Source organism: Microchirus variegatus (assembly GCF_963457635.1).
Source record: "Microchirus variegatus genome assembly, chromosome: 18".
Lineage (NCBI taxonomy): Eukaryota > Metazoa > Chordata > Actinopteri > Pleuronectiformes > Soleidae > Microchirus > Microchirus variegatus.
Genome location: NC_139819.1, coordinates 436,960 through 455,217, shown reverse-complemented (window position 1 = coordinate 455,217; position 18,258 = coordinate 436,960). Strand labels below are relative to the sequence as shown.

Here is an 18,258-nt window from a genome sequence, read left to right as displayed (position 1 = left end):
AATTTGCCAAAGTTTTGTGTCGTATCGGCTTTTTAGCCACAAGGAATTGGCTTTGTGTAATGCCTAAAACACTAAAATAATATGTATGGCTATGCTAACAGCCCAAAAACAAATGCTTGGAAATGTGCAAATTGCCAAGGCCCCAGCCACCTCAGTTCTCCCAGTAGGACTCTGAGGCATTCCCAGGTCAGCCAGGATCTATATGCGCTCCAGTGTGCCCTGCGGCATCCTCCTGTTTGGGCAGTCCTCGAAAAACCTCCCCAGGAAAATGTCCAGGAGGTATCCTGGCTCGATGCCCAAACCTCCTCAACTGGCTCCTCTCGATGTGCAGGTGCTGTGAGCCCAGACAAACTCATTTCAGCCACCGTGATCATGTTCTTTCTGTCACTACCCAGCATCCCCAGTAGGGACCACGCATGCCCCAAGGACTCCAAAAAGACTGTCGGGACCATAAAATTGAAATGACTGATGCTAGCCAACAAAGTGCTTCATGGGTCTGCTCACAACTAAAGGCTTGTGTTACCCCTCGACTACTCCGTCGATCAAAGGATTGTCGTCTGTTGGTGCTAACACCCCGCACAAGACAATCCGGACTCTTTTCATGTGTGCGTGGAACGACCTACCGAGCTACCAGGACAGAGGTGTCCCTGTCTTGTCCTGAAGCTCTTGAAACCCCAGCTCTTCCAAGAGCATCCTCTGTCCTAGCACTTACCCTAACCCATCTCCTTCTGCACTTGGACACACCTCAGTGCTCTCACCCTCTATCAGTCCACTGGTCCTATCTCGTGGAGTTCTTGCCGGGAGTCCCCAACTCGTAGGCGAGGTGAAGGAACCCTTTCGTCCGCTGGGGTAAACCTCACTGTCCCAAAATCCAATTTCAGCAAACGGGGGTTGGACCGCCAAGGATCTGCCCAATCCATACTACACCAGTCCCCTATCCTAGCTAAAAACGGACATTACCTTTTAGTTGTGGGACCATTACTGTATCACCTTCATTGTTATTTTTTTACTGTAGATACTTGTTCATGTATAATCAATCGAGTCCAGTGATGATGGGAAAACAATACTGATCGAGCTCAAATATGATATGATAATGTGGTGACTGCGCAGTCCACTTTAGCTAGCTAGTATGTGAGGGACTCATGCTTCCTCTGTTCCTTCTGTTACAGGATGTGATGTCAGTGGAGGAGGAGTCAATATCCTGTTACTGCCTGATGGACTCGTCCAGCTGCCACCTGCTGCTGGACCAGCCGGGCTCGTACGCCCTGGTGGGCGAGCCGCTGACGCAGGCTGCCGTGAAGAGGCTGAAGCTCGCGGTGTTTGGGAGCATGGACGCCGGCTCCATGAGCTACAGCCTGCGGGTTTACTGTGTGGATGACACGCCGCATGCCTTTCAGGTGAGGAGGGGACGCTGGTTTGTATAATGTTTGTATACATACATAAAGAGCAGTAGTTTCTGTGATGGAAAACTATCTTGACCCAAATCACAATATCACTCCCTGAGCAAGGTTCCAAAACTATGGTGTTATTTGTGCCACGTTGTTGAGCACACGCAGGCATATTCTGTATGTATTTTGTGCACAACCTGATTCATGTTTCTTACTTAACAATTAGCAATAAAATGTATTTACGTGTATGTTAACGTTGTTGCTAATGTTACCTTGTGTCCGGTGTGTACCTTGCACTGGATGCATACACTGTCGTACTACTATGGGATGCTAATTCTGCTTTGCAGTGAATGTGTCCCCGACTTTGGAACATTTTGGTGGTGGCTTTTCGAGCTTGTCCTCTCTTGTCCTCCGTCATCACTGTGTGACTGGTCTCACTCACTAATACATTAATTACAAAGTCAAACTTTTGACAGGCAATGTTTGTTGTCAGCAAGTCTGATTATACAAGGATCAACAAACACCCTCAGAGGCTGGATGAAAATCCTCTTTGTATTTCGAGTCATCATCTGATTTTCATTTGCATCACTGTTTTCCAGTCTGTCCAGAACGCTGCTGCGTGTCCTTAATTTTGCTTTGAAATTTTCATTCCTTGATGACTAAATTAATCATCAACTATTTTGAATTAAGCTTAAGCTTTTTTCATTATTAAAACAAGATTTCTGATCGTTTTAGCTTCTTTGTGAACATTTTCTTTGCTCCACATTACAAAGAAATTGTTAAAACTGAATCAATTTGGTTTGTGGACAAAACAAAGACATTCGTGAACATCGTCATTTCAACGTTTATTAACATTTTCTGACATTTTATGGACCAAACGATTCTTCGCATTATCGAGAAAATAATCGACCCATTAATTGATTACGAAATTAATCGTTAGTTGCAGCTCCAGTTGTGTGTTATTTGCTCGGTGATATAGACGATTTTCATGTTGCGTGTTCTCCCCGTGTTGTGTTTTCTCCGGTAATTCAGACACACAAGATGGATGGATAATTATGGAGTTTCCTTGTTCTCCATGGTTCTACCATCACAGTTTTTGATGATGAACGTGACGACGCATTCTCACAGTTTCTCCGCCGTCAGTCGGTCGTGGCATGGATTCAAACTGAACATCTTGTGAGGAAGAAGACTTTGTGTGTGTGTGTGTGTTTGAGCAGCAGCAGGGAACTCAACATGTGCTCTCCCTCCCCCTTTTGAACCATGTGAGCGACTGCAGATTCATTATCACGGCGAGACAATATTTAGAGCTGGTGGTGGGGACTCAGAGCAGCTTGACAGATTCTGTTCCGGTGGTTTTAATAGACTGAGACAAACGCTGCCATTTCAATGTTAACCTTCTTTTATTTCCCCGCCCTTGTCTTGTTTGACTTGATTATCCCTCATAGAGTTTTTAAGCGTTGCGGTCCCATGAGTAAACATGAGGGAAATCGGGCTTCTCCATCACTCCAGAGAGTCTGGACTAACACAGTCGAGCCTCGCGACTGCCTCTGCCTCTGCCTCGCTCCCCGCCGCCGTTCTGTCACGTCACAGCCGTCAGCGACAGCTGGCTTTAAAACGCATTCTGGATTTGGTTTATGAATTCCCTGCCTGCCGAGCAGATGCCAGGTTTTTGCAGGTCCCTCGGGCTCCTGTCTGTTAGAGCACGGTGTTGCTTCTGTGTGTTTTCCAAGCGCTGGCACAAAGTCAATGACAGCCCCGGATCCTGGATCAACAGGAAACCTGATGCGACTCAGAAGAAAGAAGTGTGAGCTGTGAGAGCAAGGAAGGGTTTGAGTTTAGAGTGATTCTGAAGACGGGTAGATGTTTCCTCACCAAAAATGACACCTATTTCGTGTTTTAAAAATGCTAGCAGGCTGCGTCTTCCAGTGAAAATTACGTTTACATCGACCTTTTAGCCATTTTCCCCAAATTTGGACATAACTGAGAACAAATCTTGGTATGATAAACACGCTTGGATGAGTCCAAATGACCAAAATGGATGCCAAAATTCAAAATGGCCGACTTCCTGTGAGGTTGAGGCCATGATCACAATTGACTTTTTTTGCTCGTCTTGGGCTGTCACATGTTCCCACCAGGTTTCGTGAGATTCGGTGCCACTTAAGTTTTGGCTCGCTCCATCTGAGGTTCTGGAATCGACCCAGAAGCCCTCAGTGTCAGCTTCTCGGTACCGAGATTCCTGAACGGTTGAATAACTGCCAGTTATGGAAAGTGAATATCTTGGAGAAAAGGAAGCAGAAGAAACTCACTCATTGGACAATTCTACAGCCGTAAAATGTAAATAAATCCAGGCGCCGCGACCCTCGTGTTCAGGATAAAGAGGTAGAAGATTGATGGAAATCAGGCTCAAAAGAAGGCAATTGTTTCTGTCCACACACACACACACACACTGTGTGATACTCAGACTCATGCATAGGCAGCACCTGCAGGCGACGATCAAAGTGCTCTTTCGTCATCACAAATTCAATCAGGAGGAAGACGTTTGGTAACCACCACATCCTCCCTCCCTCCCGCTCACGATTTTTTCTTTGCTTTTCTTCTGCGCCAAATCCGAAAGCGTCACCCTGTCAAGTTCGGAGGCTGCAAATGTAAACGCTAATGTAAGAGCGTGAGCTGTGTGTGGGCTTTTTTTGTTGTTTTGTGTGTGTGTGTGTGTGTTCAGCTGAGACCTGATGTCACTTCTTTGGCGGATTGTTTCCGTGTTGGCGTCGGCGATGAGTCAGTCTGCGACGAGAGGAAGGGATTAGCAACAGGTGCTTGTGCTGATACGCTTTAGTAATGTTCCCTCAAAGGGACGAACGTGGCCCGGTCTCATTTGTGTGTGAGTGTGTTTTTGTCTGTAGACCCTTTTTTTGGTTTTTCATCTCGGGGACAGACTTTTGAAAGGAGACGAACGTGACCCAATTCACAATATAAATCATAACAAGAGCGAATTTGTGCTTTGTTTGCAGTGAAATGCAGACAGTTGTACTGACATGTCCTCGAACACCCAGTGTTTATTTGAAGAGACAAAGCAGCAGTTTCCAAGATCCTGACTTCATTTCACACTTGTTTAATTGAATAAATCTTACAACTGGTCCATATTATCTCCTTCTTTTAACCCTTTTTTCTTTCCAGCCGATGAATTTATCCGTTACTTCTGCCTTTCTGTTCCCTCCTCTCCTCACAGGGAGTGGTGGCTGCAGAGAAAACCAGAGGAGGTCAGCTCCTCGAGGAGCCAAAGATGTTGCCTTTCCGAGCGAACACCTTCAGCCTCCAGGTGTCCATCCAGGATGTTCCGCAGTTCCTGTGGAGCATCAAACCCTTTACCACATGTCAGGTAACCGTGGACGACGGCGAGGCGCTGCAGACGAGCTAAAAATCGAAACGCGGATCGGCTGCGGCTGCTATAGTTTGACAGTGGCGTTGTTGTTGTTGCTGTTGGAGCTAAAGAGCTCACAGAGCAGTTTTACCTCAGCCTTATCCTATTAAATTTAACATTATTGGACTAATTACTAACTAATAATAAAATAATATGACTGTACGCGCGCTAATATTAAAGTATGGCCACATAATATAGATGTGTCCACCAGACTTTTGACAGTTTGGGGGCCTCTTATGGTTGGTCTCTTCCAGTGTGATCACACCCATGAGGAACTCATTGTATTTGATTGACAGCTGTCACTGCAGGACGTCTGTTTGGCCACATTTATTATCACATACTCGCCGACGGAGACAACGAGACAAACGTGGGAAAGAATGTCTTTCTTGCTCGTAACATTCGTCTGGGTTTATCCTCCGGCTCGTGAATCCTGCTGTCGCACACGAGGATCACAAAGCCGGACGCGACGTGAGATTGATGGCCCCGTGTGTTTTGGTTTCCACTTGCCGTCGCATTAAGATGCCCGTGTTTGTGTTTGTGCTTGTTTTGTTTTTTTTGTTTCCGCCCGCTGCCACTTTGGCAGAGCAGCTGAGCTGTGTCCTCTCCACACACTGTAAGGATCTGAATGCAGAGCGAGAGAGCGACGCAGCGTCTTAATGTGCACAACTGTCCTCTCGCCGAGGCCTTATTTATGAGGGGGTTTGTGGACGGCAGGCAGGCATGGAGAAACCCGCCTCTGATGGAGCAGGTGTAGAATGATAGCCGAGCGACGCGCCATACATCAAGTCAGCTTTTAGTGCTAAAAAGCTGAGCTCCCTGCGTCCATCACACCCCCCCCCCACCTCCTCCTCTCTCCTCTGCTGCTGCTCCATTATCTGCTGTGCTGAGCTTCTCTCGGGTTCATTCTCCAGTAGACTCTCCTCTCGCTGCTCTGCTGAATTTAATGCACCAGGAATCAGATAAATATGCAGGAAACACAGAGACAGAGTCGATCAAAGGTCAAGGACTTCTTTCCCTTTAGATCCTGAGCTTCTCCAGATATTAATTATACATTTTTCCCGCCCCCCGTTCCCAACATATACATATACAGTATATAATCATGACCACAAGGGGGAGCCAGCATCTTTCCTGTCAGTCCAGGACATCATGACATACAATAATAATGACCTTATTTTTGTTTTGTTTTGTATAAAATGTTTATCACCAATTTATTTGGTTTTATTTTTGTAACATTATTCACACGTTTTTGTGGTTTTGTAAACATTTTACAGATTTAGTAAATTTTTGGGGGGTAAATTATATTATTATTTTTAACAACATTTTACATCGTTTTTTTGTATTTGTGTGATAACAACACGACAAAGTATTTTCTGGTAATATTATTGACATGTTTTTTTTTATCTTGGTCACGTCAATAATGTGTTTTTCTTTAATTAATAATCATGATAATAATGTTAAAAACACTATTTCCTCTCTTTTACCTTGTAAAACTCCATAAGCGTGTTAATACAGCATAATGTAGGTCATAGATTATAGAAACAAAGCATATTGAGGTCGGGCTTTGCACATTTATGTTTAAGAATACATACACTATTCAAGGAGGACTGTTAGCTGTTAGCAGCATAACTCGAAAAGTCGCGGACAGATTTGGATGAAAATTTGTAAATTTTCAGGATATGTCCGCAATGTTCCTTGAGGAACAAGTGATTAAATTTAAGCCGTGATCCGTAGACGCTATCACTATTTATTTTTTTACAGTTTTCACAAGAATCATTTTAATCTTTTTTCCCCTCTGGATATTCGTGACAGGAAAAACAGTCAGTCAATATTGTCCTTTGCCTGGATCTGTCAGCTTCTTCTTCTTTGTGTGTGTGTGTGTGTGTGTGTGTGTGTGTGTGTCGATGAGCTGAGCGCGCTGAGATCATGTCGTATGTAAACACAGACTTTTTCACATACACTCCTTCTTCTGCCGCCTCAGGAATTCTCCTTCCCCCAAGTGTGGTGCAGTAACCAGCAGCCCCTGCACTGTGCCTTCACTCTGGAGAGATACAGCCCCGCCACCACGCAGCTCTCCTGCAAGATCAGCGTACGCCAGGTCAAAGGTCACGAGCAGATCCTGCAGGTCTACACGGCCGTGGACGAGGTGAGTCCACGGCCTCTGCCGCTGCGGGGAGGTCGTTTTAGCCGTCATGTGACCTTCCCACAGAGAGTGTGTGCACTGAATGCTGGGCCGTTTCTCCTGAGACTAACACCCTCTTTCTTTATTTATTTCTTATCACTAATATATGCTGTACACACACACACACACACACACACACACTAGATGCACCTAAGGGTGTTTTTCTTTCCACATTTCTCAGCAGGAAACGCACACGTATTACAGATCACATCACGTCACGACAGTGTCTTAAGCTCCTAAACAGTTTGATAAACTTTCAAAGCCTCCGAGTAGTCAAGTGGAAAAACAGAAATTTGAGGTCTCCATTTTCCTACGTCAGAGCTCCAGGACGTTGACAAACAAGCTAACCGAGACACGGCGTTACATACCTTCATAAACATGGCCAAGACATAACTTAACCTCAAGTTCTGTCTGAAGGACACTCAGGAACATGCTGTCCTCTTTTTTTTATTATTTTTATAACCACGAGCAACACCCACAACACTTTGATAGCAGCCATGATTGACAACTCCTTGCCCCGCCCCCCCCCCCTTCGATGATGGTATATACGTCTACATAATCCATCGTCTATGGCAGGGTCTCAAACTCAAATGACCTGGGGGCCAATGTGCATCTATTGTGGTCAAGAGGGGGAAATAAAACAACTGTTCACAAGATTGCACACCACTGTAAACTTAATAATACTGTTTATGATTCTAAATTAATGTATTAATTTAACAAAACAGACATTTATTTTAAATTACATAAATAATAGTGTGGACAGCTGTAATTAAAACTTGTGCCAGGAGCTGTTTCGGCCAATGCCGTTCCTAATTATGACCAAATGTCTTATTATTACTGTGCTAAAATCATTGCTAGCAAACATATATTATATTCTATCACCTCGCTGGCAGCTGTGCCTCAGCTACACACTGTGTTTAACGGCCAGTCGTGGGCCATGTTTTCGATTACATACCGCATGTGGCCCCCGGGCCGCCAGTTTGAGAACCCTGGTCTATGGGGAACCTAGAAATTAAATTTCCATTTCATTTGTGTAGAAATCTTTGTCACCCGTTTTCCAGCAAATAGCCTGGTCCACAGCGACAGTCCTCTGTCAGCCACCGAGCGTTAGAAAACCCCCTCCTCGTCCGTTTTGTCGTTACGACAAGGAGACATTGTGTTTTTCACAAACGTGTTTGTCCTACCTCGGGGTCGCCAGCAGCGTTTGAACAGATGGCGTCGCAATCAGACACAGGTGAAATATTCTTTGCAAATTACCTTTTGATGGTTTAACGGTCAAATCCTGCCGACCGTCACGGTCACTTACGGTTTGTCAGAGCGGAGGAAAGAATCAGAGTGCGTGGAGGAGTGAGTGTGTGAGTGAAGTTCAGTTAATGCGTTAATGTTTGACAGCATAAACACTTAAATAAGGACTATGCCTCCGATTGGACGATATTGAGTTGTACCAGATGAAAGATTACCGTCGAGAAACAAACCTGTGATTTCTTTGGTCAGTGCTCCTCAAAGATGCGAGTTCGTCGTCATGTTCTTGCAACCTAGCATAGCTCGATGATGATGTTAAAATTGTGTACACGACAGCATCATTTGGCCAGATAACTTATCCAAGTTGGTCTAAAATCGGAAGACATCCGTGATTGTTGTACGGGCTGGGTCAGGACTGAAATCTGGCCAGTTATTCTCTAATGTGGGACGAGTTTGACTTACTTACACCAAATACCCACTAAAAAGGGCCAGGATCTTCGTATAACAACTTTTGATGCGTATCAACACCGATCTTTGACAGAACTAGCATTCAAGCAATTTTTTTTTGCTTGGGACGTCGGTTGTGGTCATTAGAAAGCTAGTTAAATGTAAGAATAATTAAAAAAAAACGTTTTTGTTTGTAATTGTGCTGCTAGTCTGGCAGCCCATACCACTATGACTGCGCGTATCGTATTTTTTAAGCAGTACACTCGACCGAAGCACTTTACTAGCACTGCATGCTAACGCTAAAGCATAAAACCTCGGCGAAAGTTAAACGTTGGCCTGTTTTCTGGAATCTAGATCCACTTTAGAGGACAACGAGTCAGCAGAAAGAAAAAACCACTGCAATGATATGATGTTAGCCTGATGCTAGCGTTACTCCCATCAGCAGATACTACTGTAACTGCTGGGTTTAAGTGTACTTTTTTACATCTCTGAATGAAGACACTGAAGCTCACTACTACTTTTTATCATGTTTGTGATATTTTGTCATCGTTTCGCAAGGTCTGTACATAGCATTAGCTTGCTAGCTTCGTTCTCTTTTGCTAAACCCAGGCCAAACGGTATTATCTGCGTCCAGGTTGATTATCGCAGGTGCAAGCAACAGTATATTAGTAGTATATTCACTACGCCGCTGTATTTTACGTACATCATACTCAAAGTTGTACTCGCGTTAATTATCGCCACATTTTCCAGGCGATATAAGATCTCGCTCATGCTAAAAGTTGAGCTCCGGCCTATTTGACTGTGAAAATAACCTTTCGCTGCAGTTTTCCACTGTCTGCGTCTGTTGAATTTGTCATAAACACAAAGTAAAAGCACTCTAGCATTTCAGTTTCCCCTTCAACAAGCCTTTTTATTGTGGAATATTTGCATCAATGATGAATGTGATTTCATCCTGAAAAGTCTGCACATTTCACGGAGAACAGAGACATAATTAAAACTTTATTATTTATGGCTATTTTAAAGGAAAACCCCATGTAGCGCTCATGCACTGCATACATAATCTGCTTCAGGGTGGAAGGTAGCTTTCATTAAGAATGCAGTTTGAGCCGAAAAGAATAATCACATTGTCTAATCTCTCTACAGTTTTCCTCTGGGAATTAACAGTTAATATTTAATCTGAATGAACAATACTTTTCTTGGAAAGAAAGACTGCAGTAATGACATCGCTCGGGTTTCTTGGCCTGAACTCTCTCATAGTTTGGATTTAATGAGTTGTAATAACAAAAGCCAACGAACGACGTTGTGCGATAAGGAAAAGAGAAAATATTAATGCATACGTAAATGATGGACATCTATGAAATGTTGGCCCTGCAACAGTTCTACCTCACTTTTTACATGACAGGAGTCCTGTTCTTCTTCTTATTTAACTCTAATCACTGATTTACATAATCCAACCATCGTATTTTGGTTGAATGGGTTCAATAGCCTGTGTGTGACCCCCCCAATCTAACTCACGGATATATAAGGCTGATATTGCTGTATTTCCTCAAAGACAGACACCACCAGATGCCTCCTCCGTTGCCCTTTTTGTGCACAGATTTTTACCCTCATGTTCTAAAATGTTAAGCATACCTTTGGTGATTTATCCTGACCCAGTAAACAAAACCCATCTGGCTTTCCAGGCTCCAAGTAAAGTGACATTTGCAATTCCCTTTTTTTTCTGTCTGATTTCAAGCATGTTTCTCTATTATTCCTCCAGACTGAAAAGGAGTCGGTTCCATTTTTTATGCAGACAGACTGCACCGTCACATCCCAGACGGGCCCCAAGGCCTTCAAAATCCCTCTGTCCATCCGCCAGAGGATCTGCGCCACCTTCGACACTGCCAACGCCAAGGGCAAGGACTGGCAACTCTTAGCCCAGAAACTCCACTTAGATCGGTGAGTTTTTACACTCTACGTGTGTGTGTTTGTGTATTTGTTACCTCTGTAGGACCTGGCATAAACACTGACCTTGTCAGGACCTGTAATCCTCATGGAGACCAAGGGCCAATTCCAAGTGTGGCCTCAAAACCAAGTGTTGAGGGTCATTTTGTCACTTAGAAATGGGACACCCCTTAAATGCAGATACGTCTTCAGACTGTAGGGGGCAGAATAACGCCAAAGCTGCGTCCAGTCTGTCAACTCCAAAAAAGAAGAAGAAGAAGAAGACATTTACGTCAGGATTATTTATTCTGATCCGTTTGTCAGTCAAGTTATTAGGTTGTCAGTTAGTTATAAGATGATACTCATACAAATATTCAGCTGACAGTTACCACACACCACGACTTATTGAAAAGTAAACCACACCGGCCGACTATTGACAAAAGATGGTCAAATAAAAATAAATGTTAGGCAACAATGACGTCAGTAATCCATAATATGGGCCTAAACTAAGATCATTTTTATATCTCTATTAACAAAGAAAATACTTCATTTGTATCGCACTCGATTCGCTGCTTTCGGCGCCATCTTTGTTATGTCAAAACACGCAATGCATTCTGGGTAGCCCTTGCTCCCAAGGGTGGTCTCGGAAAATCTCAATATTGAGGGCGATACAGCCCTTAAACTTGACCTTAACTTGAACTTAATTTTTCTGAGAATCGGGACAGAAATTACACTAGAGGGAGAACATTTTTGAGATTGAAGGTTAAGCAAGGAATTGGAATTCACCCCAAAAACTCCAGAAGAGTTCCTGATGGGGCAGAACCTCATTTCTGCTCATGACTCCTCCAGTGAAGACACTCAGTGGCCAATCAGTGGCCGGCAGTTTGTTGACGTCGCATTTCAAGCAGAGCAGATACCAGAAAACGCACCAGGTACAAAAACGTAGAGGCGAGTCAAGTAGCATCTGTGGCGCAGAACCTGAAACACTTCCACACTCCACTCTTCAGATGCTTGAATTATCCGCTCAGGATTACAGTTTAGCTTCTGTCCTCCATTTTCTACATTCTTATTTATCTAATTGGCCTGTAGGTTCTACACGTATAGTCTTTTATTTGCAAAACAAACAGCTGTTCCGAAAGCCTCTTATTGGACGATACCAGCGGTCAGTCACACGGGTATTATATCTATTTGCCACTAAATGGGAACATTGAACCATCCATTTTCTACCTCTTTATCCTCCACTTGAAGGTCGTGGGGGGAGCTGTACCAATCTCAGGTCACCAGTCCATTGTAGTGTCCAATTTACCTAATTCGCCATATTGCATGTTTTTGGACTGTAGGAGGAAGCTGGAGAACATGGAAACTCCATGCAGAAAGGCCCTTGTTCGAACCCGGGTCTTCTTGCTAACCACTACGCCAACCGTGTTGCCCTAAATGGGAACATAATTGACTAAATTGATTATTTATCAACAGAAACAGTAGAAGCTAATTTTAGTTTTTAGACTTCCATTAGAACTTCTTTTGAAAACCTCCTTGTCTTCACTTCACAAACCCGACTACTACTTCAGCCACAGCGTCAACAGTCTAGAGGGGATTCAGTGAGGATATAACGTGGATGTTGGATCAGTGACTGATCCGACTGACTGCGCTTCATGGTTGGTTTTTCCAAATCTCACATTTAAAAGTGACAGCCCTGGTGACTGCTAATGTGAGCATGAATCATTTGATTGTCCTGTTTTCACTCCTCTTTCAAAAAAATAAAAAATAAATCTCTGTAAATAATAATCCACTGTTTCTAAAATTGCCTCTGTCCTCTTGTTGTTTCCTTGTTTTCGGCAGCTTTAATCTGCCGTTAAGTGTATGATTCATGGGAGACGTCTTGTCTAAGAGTCCTGTGGGATTCTAAATTATCCACCAAAGCTTTCCTCTCCAGTCTTAACGTCTTTGAGCAGAGCTCCATGTGACCAATGGCTGCTGCAGTCGTTTATGCTGCTGCTGCTGCTGCTTGTTGGGAGCAGCAGTGAAACACTGCCCCCTGCTGGACACATAGACAGGCACTGGTTGCACATTGGCATGGTAACAAGCTCCCTCTGTTGTTTTTGTCTTTCTAACTTTGGCAGCACCTGAGAATTAGATCCACACCAAAGTGTGTGTGTTTGCCAGTAATTATTCATCATTTCTGATGCTAATTTATGATGGATTATGGTTTTAATAGACTCTAAAGTTCACACTGTTGTGTTTGGCTCCGTGTAAATCCAGATAGTTGTGTTCACAGCACCAGGATTATCCAATTTGTGTTAAATTAATTTGCAGTTGCAGACGGATGTAATTAGTTGATTTACTAAAAGGGATCCAAGCGTCCATGTGGGATGTTTTTTGATATTTATTTAGCGCCGACCGCCCTTATAAGACGTGTGAGGTTTTTTCTAATGAGTTGCAACCTGTGATTAGGTGCAAATTGCAGCAGTTTCTCCATTGTGGACAAGACAATGGAAGCAGAGTGTGAAAAATGAGGTGTTGCATCGTTTATTTGACAAGAACAAGTGTTGAGTTTCTCAGAGAATAATGATGTTTTTTGGGTTTTTTTTATTTATCCAAACCGTACCATTCATTAGCATCTAATTTGCCCAAGATGTTTAATCATTTGACCCTTTACGAAGAAATGTAACGGTAATTATATGCTAACCTTTTGCCATTTAAGTGTCATTTTGTGTTTCCTGCAGCTTTAAACGAGAGTTGTTGTAGATAACGTTCAAACCGTCATCAAATACCGACAAATAAATGTATATCAACAACTCACGATACAAAAAAAAGCATTCATTTAAACCGATTCTCTGTGTTTTCTGATGCATAATATTGTCATAGTAGCAGCAGCAGCTGGATTTCCTGGCACGGATATAAAAGCGATGCCACCTCCACAGCTAATCCAGGTTGATCCTGAAAGCTGCTCTGTTTTTCCTCACTAATCCTTGTTGTTTTTCTCCTCAGGTAAAACACTTTTTAAATCACTGCACTGTGGCTCCATAGGTGGTTCAAATAAGATCAGACCTCATCCACCAACGCTTAAGCAGCGATTTACCTGAAATGTTGACATTTTTTTATCCACTGGATACTTATAGAACTTTAGCCGTGTTAGATAAACGTGACGAAACGCATCGCGGTTTGTAAAAGACGTCGCTGAAATATTCGCATCTGAACTCGTTAAATGGAACCGAGTGTGGATCAGATCCAGATGAAGCTTAGAGTGAAAAACAATCATAGAATGAAGCAGACGTTGTCTTCAACGGTGTTTACTGAAGTTTCTATAACATATAGGGACGTACTTTTAAAGATGGAGATTTACATCAAATGTGTGTTTAATGTAGCTGCTAATTCATTTTGAATTGGTGAACTAATAATTCATTTTATGGAGGTTATTTTAACACATTCAGATAGATAGATAGATAGATAGATAGATAGATAGATAGATGCTAGCTTAGATAGATAGATAGATAGATAGATAGATAGATAGATAGATAGATAGATAGATAGATAGATAGATAGATAGATAGATAGATAGATAGATAGATAGATAGATACGTTGCAAGCTAAATGATTAGACAGACAGTCAGACAATTGTCTAGCTAGCTACACCTAGCTAACTATTTAGCGGAAATGTATTTATTTATATCAAGATGGATAGATAATTGTCTAGCTATCTACTTTGCTAGCTAACTAATTAGCTATATAGATAGATAGATAGATAGATAGATAGATAGATAGATAGATAGATAGATAGATAGATAGATAGATAGATAGATAGTTGCCGAGATTACTAGCTAATAGATAGATAGATAGATAGATAGATAGATAGATAGATAGATAGATAGATAGATAGATAGATAATTGTCTAGCTAACTACTTTGCTAGCTAACTAATTAGCTATATAGCTAGCAAGATAGCTAGCAAGATAGATAGATAGATAGATAGATAGATAGATAGATAGATAGATAGATAGATAGATAGATAGATAGATAGATAGATAGATAGATAGATAGTTGCCGAGCTAACTAGCTAATAGATAGATAGATAGAAACTTTATTGATCCCCACATGGAGGAAAATTCACTTTGTCCTATCTATTTGTACCTTTATACACATGAATATCAACTAAAAGGTTGTCAAAATTCCACATATTTGTTTGTGAAACCCAAAGAAACCTCTCCTGTGGTTCATCTGTGAGTAACACTGGTGAAAATCATGATATTTTAATGCTGAAATCTCTCCTCTTTTTTTGCCCTCCCACAGAAACCTGGGTTATTTTGCAAAGCAGCAGAGTCCATCTGCAGTCATACTGAGCCTGTGGGAGGCTCGACACCAGGACACTGCTGACCTTGACTCTCTTGCCAGCGCCCTGGAGGAGATCGGCAAGATCCACTCCAAAAGCTCCCCTAAGGACCAGGACGAGCCGGAGTCGGACTTCAGTCACATACATGCGGTGGGCGGCGGCGGCGGCGGCGGCGGCCTGTGTGGAAAACTGACAAACGAGAGCACGACGACGACGGCGGACGACTCTGCTCCGGAGTACACAGGCTGAGGACGGACGAGGGGAGGAAGTGACAAACAAACATGTGTCTGTGTGTCTGTACACACACACACAGCCCAGAGGATGGACAACACACTGTGGTCTGTGTCCGCTGGAAGGTCGTGAGGTTGTCGGTGAGTAGACGGCGGCGAGCGGCCGACCAATCAGAGCAGGTCGAGGGCGAGACGATGCCTGCTGTGCATCAAACCCGCCCCCCCCCCCCTCTCTCTCTCTCTCTCTTTGAAGAATCTGTCTGAGGATGGGCTACTTTTTATTTTTTGTCTCTGCATTTTTAATTTCTGTGATTGAAGTTAAAGATTTTTATCCCTCTCTCTATATCCATGTCCAGCTCAGAGGGTGACGAGGGTTTCTCCGTCCACACAGCAGCTGGACACATTTGCATACAAGTTCTCATATGCTAATGAGGTGATATCATTTTTTAAAGAGAGTTTTTAAAGGTCCAGTGTGTAAGATTTTAGGTGACACATAAAATGAATTATGCAGATGTTTTTTTTCACGCTACAATCGCCTCAATATTAACCGCGATAATCAGACAATTTATGGCTGTAGAATCGTCAATGAGTGACCCCTTTTTTTTCCAAGATAACTTTAACGTTTTCCATATTTGGCAGTTTAGGAATCACGGCACCGAGAAGCTAACGTCGCAAACGTTCCGAGGTTCAATCGCGATGACGAGTATACGGACGCAAAAAGCTCTTATTTCTCTGCTGTCTTTCCCGTATCCGTCCATACGTCTTCTACCGCTTTATCCTCCACATGTGGGTTAGGAGGGCGAAAGGAAGGCGGAGTCACACCGTGGACGTAGTTTTTGAATTTTCTTGATATCACAAACGGTCTATAGTAATAACAATATCTGTCATTTTATTGTTCAAACAGCTGATTTTAGTTGTTGGGTTGTCGACGTCACGCGTCGAAGAAGATTTTCTGTTGCGGCGGAAAATAAAGTTTCAGTGTTTTATGATTAAATGCAGAAAATAATAACTGATTTGTGATAAGTGATGGCTGCTGTAGGGTAAGAGTGAGGTAAGATATTGTGGCTGCAAACATGCACATTCACCAGTAGATGTCACTAAATCCTACACACTGTACCTTTAATTGAATAACATGTTATTTTTCCTATGTTTCCCTGAAATCATGCCCCTGGGTCAAAGACTGAATGTGGATTTTTTTTTTTAAAGTCTTGTTTTATCAAAATCACCCATTTTCACCTGTTAAAAAAAGTTAATTCTGTACGAGACACACACACACATATATATACAGTATATATATATACATATATATAGTTTAGAAAGATTCAGTATTAGCCCCAGTCTAACCTTGAAGGACGGTGACAGAGAGGATGATAATATCTACAGTATACGAGAGTTGTGGCGAAATGTGGCAGAGTGAGATTTTTGAACCGTGGAATTACAGTTGATTACAGTTTTCAGGGAGGAAGCTGTAAAAAAAAGTCATTTCCTGGCTCCACAGTGAGCGTTTATCACTGCATCACCCACTGCTCGCCATTAACACTCACTCATATCAGGCCGTGACACAACCACCTCCACCTACATGCAACACACACGGTGATATTCCATCACTCTGGAGGTCATGTGCACATGAATTTGAATTTGTAATATTGTAAAAACAACAATCAGGACAACACACGGTCGCAAATCTGTCCAAAATCAACACAAAACTCACAACGCAGAAGCTGCAATTTGAGAAAATGCAGGTCAGTCAGTGTCAGTGTGTTTACACACACGCACATGTTAAAAGTCCAATTTTCTTAGTCAGACTAAGACAATCATTTGGTAAACACATTAGTCCGACTAAGACAAGCTCGTTTTTAGTCGGACTAACAGAAAATATGAAAAAATGTAAACCCCCACTGTGTTTCTTTTTCAAATATAAACAAGTCAGTCAGTGTCGTTGTGTTTACATTAACATTTACGCTAAAAGTCGGATTTTAGTCGGATTTTATTAACTAACTAATTTGGTTTTGGTCATGTAAACACGTTAGTCCGACTAAAGGTCTTAGTCACACTAACATACCTGGATAATGCAATTCATAGTCCTTAGTCAGACTGGAGTCACCAAAATTAAGTAAAAGGAGGAGACGGCAACCACACGATGGCGCCGGCGAGAACGAAAGCGCTACGGAGCGCTAAAGAGCCACGTTTGGAAAACATACAGAATTTAAAAAATATACAAAATACAGAACCACAACGCGATCTGTCTTTCTGTGACGTTAAAAGGTCAAGGAAACTGATTCACTACGCACTAGCTTATACAGAGAGATACAGCGCCACCTGGTGGAGGCGGAGTCAGGCGTACGCGGCCATTAAATAGATTAGAAATAATGTCACGCAGCGTTTTTGTTCACAAATTCCAACTAAAGTTGCGTTACGTACTGCAGCTTTAACTCTCTTCCTGGTTTTGTTACAGCGCCCTCGTGTGTCAGCCGATGGTTCTCGATGGTTTTTCTTTGCACAAAAAAAACAAAACAAAGTTACCCTCTGTTTTTCCACAGTATTTCTTTTTATAGGAGGAATAAATAAATAAATAAATAAAAACCCGCTCAAGTGGAACATGTTTGTCTGCATATTCAGTTCTTCAGGAGGAAATGAAGCGTCTCATACTTGAGAATTTTGTTAATTCAGGAAAACAAACCGGGGGAAAGTGTTCTCATTAATTCAGAAAATAAGAGCAGGATTTTTATTTTTAATAAAAAATTCTGTTTGTTTTTTTATTTATATATTCCTCGAGTTAATTCAATAAGAGTCTGTGCACAGTTTTCTTTCTTTCTCTCTATTGGAGCCTGGAATCTCTGTATTATGTGTTTTAGTCACATTATTATTATTACAAAGAAAATGTGACATCACAGCTTTTTGGCATATATAACAAATATGTATTTATCTATAGATATATATATGTATGTATATATATATATATTTATGTATATATCTATATCTATATATAAACTTATAGATAAAGATAAAACAGGAATGGACACTATGTATAGTATATTATATACTAAACTCCAGCACATGAGAGCTAGAGAAAGTAATGCAGGGTTCACGGCTAACAGGAGCAGC

General features: G+C 42.2%; 1 protein-coding gene across 1 annotated transcript in view; it reads left to right on the top strand.

The window, feature by feature from the left end:
• Positions 1–15,172, top strand: part of unc5db (unc-5 netrin receptor Db) — a gene marked incomplete at its 3' end in the record, with an annotated part of 251,619 nt that extends 236,447 nt beyond the window's left edge. Inside the window, exons 13-17 of the mRNA XM_083905089.1 lie at positions 1,170–1,397; positions 4,615–4,764; positions 6,785–6,949; positions 10,434–10,612; positions 14,884–15,172. Coding sequence (XP_083761215.1) covers positions 1,170–1,397; positions 4,615–4,764; positions 6,785–6,949; positions 10,434–10,612; positions 14,884–15,172 — 1,011 coding nt within the window. The remainder of the gene's footprint in view (positions 1–1,169; positions 1,398–4,614; positions 4,765–6,784; positions 6,950–10,433; positions 10,613–14,883) is intronic.
• Between the last annotated feature and the right edge of the window lie 3,086 nt (positions 15,173–18,258).